The sequence below is a fragment of the Genypterus blacodes genome, unplaced genomic scaffold (genome assembly GCF_046128005.1).
Source record: "Genypterus blacodes isolate CSIRO-AG114 ecotype Tasmania unplaced genomic scaffold, CSIRO-AGI_Gbla_v1 ptg000093l_1, whole genome shotgun sequence".
Taxonomy (NCBI): Eukaryota; Metazoa; Chordata; class Actinopteri; order Ophidiiformes; family Ophidiidae; genus Genypterus; species Genypterus blacodes.
The window spans coordinates 30,079-36,078 of record NW_027466897.1 but is presented as its reverse complement, the minus strand read 5'-3'; the positions used below and the strand labels follow the sequence as shown (position 1 = coordinate 36,078).

At 47.9% G+C, this 6,000-nt stretch overlaps 1 protein-coding gene across 1 annotated transcript; it reads left to right on the top strand.

The window, feature by feature from the left end:
• The first annotated feature begins 165 nt into the window (after window positions 1-165).
• Window positions 166-5,264, top strand: ackr3a (atypical chemokine receptor 3a). Its single transcript, XM_076159229.1, has 2 exons — window positions 166-286; window positions 2,394-5,264. The coding sequence occupies exon 2, from the start codon at window positions 2,447-2,449 to the stop codon at window positions 3,596-3,598; it is 1,152 nt and encodes a 383-aa protein (XP_076015344.1). The 5' UTR covers window positions 166-286; window positions 2,394-2,446; the 3' UTR covers window positions 3,599-5,264.
• The last annotated feature ends 736 nt before the right edge of the window (window positions 5,265-6,000 follow it).

Sequence of the window (6,000 nt, the reverse complement as noted above, 5' to 3'; positions counted from 1 at the left end):
GGTCGAAACCCGCCTGTGCGTGTGTGTGGGTGGGTGTGTGCATGTGTGTGTGGCTATAGTGATGCTACGTATGTTAATTATATGCACGGAGCTGCGGGGGCTCAACCTCGGAGGCGTAACTTCGCACAGGACCAGCAAGTGCAGCAGGAGAAGAAGAAGCAGAAGAGAAGAAGCGACGGAGGAGCGAGCAAGTCAAACCTTTGCTCCTTCATCGGCAACGCTGAGCGGAGTCTTCATCCCGCACAAAAAAGGACATTTATAACAGGAAGAAGGGAATAAAAAACAGGTAAGACGCACAAATCAACATTTAGAAAGAGGATACAGATGTAAGAATATTAATTAGAGATTTCGCGTGCTTATTCTTGCATATATCAGCGGTATAACTACACGGTTAAACCTAATTGTTAATATTCTGATGTAACAGAGTGTATTTGTCTCCTTTTTGGCTCAGCGCGTCGAGCTACTGTGTCCCGGGCTGATAAGAAAAGTTTGCTTCCAGCCTGATAGAAATCAACAGTGAAAACAATGTCATTGTATGTGTGTGTGTGTGTGTGAGTGTGCCTGTGTGTGTCTCTGTGTGAGCGCGTTTCCTCGGGTCTATCTGTGCGTAATGACGCCTTAACAGCAGATTCCAGTGCGCGTAACGAATCGCAGTGAAACCTGTAAAGAAGCTGCTTTTGTGCGGATCTTGTCGGTGCACCTGCAGCATTCCTGCCTGCGACATTAGCACATGAAAATGCCCTTCAACCGCTCATTATGCTCTGTGTATTGGGCCTAACAAAAGCTGTTTTATATGCATGTGCGGCTAATTTGTAACTGGATGCTGTCTGTTTGAAAGGGGGGAGAGAGAGAGGGAGAGAGAGAGAGAGGGGAGAGAGAGAGAGGGAGGGTGTGTGTATGGGGGGGTCTACCTTATCTGATGGTGTGAGCGTTAAAAGGTTAATTACTTTGAAGCCTGTTGAGTTACCTGGCACCTCCAGGTATTTTCCATATAATATAAGTGGGATTACACAGAGGAGTGTGAGGGATTAACACACACCTACACACAGAGAGAGAGAGAATCCCCACTAATGGCCAAAACTGAAATTAAATGCATTTCCTCATCTGGACTCTTATGTCACTAATGTGTCCGTCGCTTTCCTTCTGGGTTCTTATGTACAGAGAAATAGTGGAGGGTTTGTTTAGAGCCGACCTCTGCAGATACTGTGAAGATGCACAGAAACAGCAACACACACCCCCCTCCCTCTCTCTCTCCCCCACTCTCTCTCTGCTGCACACACACACACACACACACACACACAGATGTCTGAGCCGCTCACATTTCACCTCCACTCCGTCGTGCTGCGCGGCCCAGCGGCTCTGACCCCGGCGTCTCAGCCGCGTCGTCGTAGGCGTTAGGAAGCCTCCCGCCGATTTTGGCTCTGTGGGCGGACGTGTCAGGCAGGGGGCAACGCCGGGGTTAAACCCGCTCGTGTTCTGGTTTTGATCCCTCACCTTTGACCTCTGATCTCTTCACTCTGTTGGCTGAGTGAGACATCACAGCAAAAAAGCCGTCGCTGCTCATAAATGCAGGATCTGAGTGGAATCTTTGCTCCTCACGCCCTCAGATCTTGCAGCGACATCACTTTTCAATATGTTTACCCCTGCATGTGGAGTTGTGTGTGTGTGTATATGTGTGTGTGTATGTGTAAGCATGGCATGGGTTATTAGTTTCAGATGTTATAACATGACGTGTTTGAGGTTATGAGAAGGTTTGGTCTTTGATCCTCCGGGCGGTGACAGCACCTCTCTCACCCTCTGCTTGATTATTTCAAGAGAAGAAGGGAAACATGGGAATTCTTTCCCTTTTTTCTTTTTCTTCTTTTTTTAACTATAACAAGTATGTGATGGGAAAACATTCTTTAAAGTGGCATCGGGTTTCTCATGCTGACCATCGTTATATGATGGAATGCCTGGAGCGCTGAAGAAACGCAGTCTGTTTGTTCTTCTCCAATCCCATTTCCTCATGTCTAATCTGTAATTTGTGCCTTCTGAGCTAATGCAAACATTTATTATCCTGCACATCAAACATTAGAACTTGTGCATCCGTGACATGACAGCAGAGAACCTCTATTAACTCGTGAAAGCTGTGTTTTAACGAGCTAACCACATTAAGGCTTTTAAGGATCTGGTGGCCGACCACTAGCGGGTTCCTGCTTTATGAGCTCAGGCTGTTCTGCTCCTCCATGGATCTCTCTGATATATTAGAAAAAAGTTGCGGTTGCCGTCAGAGCAAATTGCTTCTCAAACATTATTCCGGAAGATTGAATGAGAAAGCGTAGTAGCACTTTGCAGATCGTTATCTAAATAAACCTACGTTGAGGAATGATGAGCTGATGTCTTTGTTTCCACAGGAGCCTGGGCCAGAGGAGGAGGTGTGTGTCTGTGTGTGTTATAACTGTTCGTCATGAGTCTGAGCACCAGTGAGCTAGAGGACCTGTTGGCGTCGCTCGGAGAGCTCAACATCTCCGATGCCTTCACCAACATATCCAGCGTGGATGCGACGGTGTGTGCCACCGCCTTCAACCGCAGCGCCCTGCTGTACTCCATGTGCGTCCTCTACATCTTCATCTTCGTGGTCGGCCTGGCCGCTAACGCCCTGGTGCTCTGGGTCAACGTCCGGGCGCAGAGAGACTCCACCCCCCGCCATGAAACGCACATGTACATCGCCCACCTGGCAGTGGCAGACCTGTGCGTGTGTGTCACTCTGCCCGTGTGGGTGAGCTCGCTGGCCCAGCACGGCCACTGGCCCTTCGGCGAGGTGGCGTGCAAGCTGACGCACCTGATGTTCTCCGTCAACCTCTTCAGCAGCATCTTCTTCCTGGCTTGTATGAGCGTGGATCGCTACCTGTGCGGGGGCGGCGAAGGAGGAGGAGCGCACAGGAAGCTGATCCGCCGCGCCACCTGTGTAGGGGTGTGGCTTCTGGCTCTGGTGGCGTCCTTGCCAGACACTTACTTCCTGCGCACCGTGAAGGCCTCGCACGGGGACACCATGCTGTGCAAGCCCATGTACCCGGCGGACAACCCCACCGAGTGGATGGTGGGAGTGCAGCTGAGCTTCATCCTGCTGGGCTTCGTCCTGCCCTTCCCCGTCATCGCCGTGTTCTACGCCCTGCTGGCCAGGCGCTTCACCCGCTCCTCTTCCTCTTCCTCCTCCTCCTCGTCCTCCTCTACATCCTCCTCCTCAGTCGAGCAGGAGCACCGCGTGAGCCACAGGGTGATCCTGGCCTACATTGTGGTGTTCCTGGGCTGCTGGGGCCCGTATCACGCCGTCCTCCTGGCCGACGCGCTGTCTGAGCTGGGCCTGCTGAGCCTGACGTGCACGGTGCAGAACCTGATCTACTTGGCCTTACACCTCACACAGTGTCTGTCCCTGCTGCATTGCTGCTTCAACCCCATCCTGTACAACTTCATCAACAGGAACTACCGCTATGACCTCATGAAGGCCTTCATCTTTAAGTACTCCACCAGGACGGGCCTGGCGCGGCTCATCGAGGCCTCCAACATGTCCGAGACCGAGTACACCGCCGTGGCTGTGGACACGCCGCCGCAGATCTGACACTCACTGAAGCCAAAGAACACTGTGTAGTCGCCCAAATGAGCAAAACACAACGTTAGATGACACTGAAGAGAGAAACAGAGAGAGAGAGAGACAAATCGTCCTCTTTGCAGAAATTGTTTGTGAGTAAAGTCGTAGAGGAGTTTGCGGACTCTTGAAGAAGCACTTAGCGAGTAGTGTTGTTGTCATGGCGATGAATATACTGCAGTCACACACTTGTAAAGCCAAAACTGACTGCAGATGTGTACAATCATTTCGTATATAGTGTAGATTTGTACTGTGTGTTTGTGTTTATCTGTGTGTGTGTGTGTGTGTGTGTGTGTGTGGTCAGCCAGTTTGTGTGTGTGTACTCTGACGGGCATTGAGTTTCATCCTCCTGTATGGACTTATATTTATATATTCTCTCACTGTTTCGGTCTTTCCCGTGTTGTAATCTGCTCAGTGCTCCACGTCCTCACAAACCTGCCTCAGTGTTTGAGTGGAGACGCCTGTGTGTTGTCTCAGTGTCCTCGTCCTGCTGTCTCATGATTCGTTTTGACCTCATAAACACGTCGGCTGGATCCTTCAAGGCAAAATTGTGCTTTCAGATTTCCTGCGTTCAAATCTGTCCTTTGAATTTAACTTAACTGATGAATGACGACTTAAGAGCTGCAACCCCTACGTTTACATGGCAGAGACTTAATAAGAAACACAAAGTAACTCTAAATCTGTTACATCGATGTATGCCGATATCAGGTCTAATTATAGTGAATACACGATTTAATCTGATTATAATCAAACCTGTAACAGCATGTAAACTTACTCTCCGTCTCTTCCCCAAAATTTTGCCTGACTGTGACAATTTCGGTTCATTTGCGAGCGCGTAAACAATCATCTGGCGATTCTGGTTGCTCGTCCTCTTGTCATACCTTTGACCACTTCTCTTACTTCCTCTTTGCCCTGCGTGTTTCTCTCTGTCACGCTCGCAATACGAACCCACCGGCCGCCGTGTGAGCAAATCTTCAGTCACACTCGGCGGTATCCGAACCGAAGCGAAGAATCCAGGCACGTGTCCCCAGCGTGGGACCACTGAGCAGATAGCTGTAGCTCCCGTTGCTCCTGTTGCTCCTGATAATGTACAGCACGAATTTTAACATCAGTGTGAGCGATACACACAACGTTCATATGGAATTAATCCTGCTGTGTCAGCACTCAGACTTTACGACTAAATAACCACGAGCAGCTTTCATGCTCTCCTGGAGGCAGCAGCTGTGGTGTGCAATGACCAAGTGTTTATTGGGACCAAATTACAAAAAACACAAGTGCACAACTGTATGCCTGCAATGTGTGTGTGTGTGTCTGTGAGTGTTTGTGTGTGGGGGGGGGTGTGTGTTTGTGTGCGTTTTGCCACAAGCTCAACACCAAAAGATGATGTTTCACGTGTCACAAACATTGAGTTATACAGTTCACTGACTGTCTGTGGTAGGAAAACATATTCTTTGGATATGCCGACACAGAGTACATTGTGTCATGTGATTGGTTACACATGGAGGCTTTTAGGCTGAAAAGATTTCACGTTGCGATTAAGAGAGACTGGAGACACAGAGTTGTGTCTGAGAACAGAGGAATTCCTTTTGGTATTGAAATGTGTAACATGTGTTTTGTTGTATATTAAATATAAAAAGTACTGTTTTGCCTCAGTGGATTCTTTGCTTCTTGTCAAAATCACATAACAACTTAATATCCTCCATATCTGCAGGACTTATCGAAGAGCCCTTAAATACTTGTTTTTGACCTGAGGGGCTCAACGTACTGCCGGAGAAGATTTGACTTCTTCTTTTCTTATAAACATTACAAAAACTCATCCATACCTGCTAAACAAATCAGCACTTTAACCCAGAAACTCTGCGACTTATGACTTCTGCACGGTGTCCCGGGAAGGTCAAGGTTCTGTTCCTGAGCCTCCACATACATTAAATGTCTTAGCGTGACAAGAGGAACTCGTTTTTTCCAATTAATGTCACGTTAAATTTGTGTCTGCTTTTTAACAAGGAAACAGCTTTTCACTCCTGCAGATTTATGGTGGTGCCAAGCTAAAGCAACAGTCTGACGTTTAGGAGAATATGCGTGTTTGCTGTCAAATACACACTCACACAGCACACAAGCTTTAAATGTCCTTTTTTGGTCCTTTTTGCAACTATAAAGTCAAGACTTCCATTACCGTTACCTTCAAATCAGATGTTCAAACCCATTCATCACATTCATTCATATAAATTCGGTAAATTTGTGTTCTTCTGGGTCACAAAATATGTCGCAACATTTCTAAACTGCAGCTTCAGCGTCATCTGTGCTGAGTTTGTTCATTTATCAAATCCGGCTATAGAGATATAAATCCAAATCTAATAAATTCTACCTTCATTTGT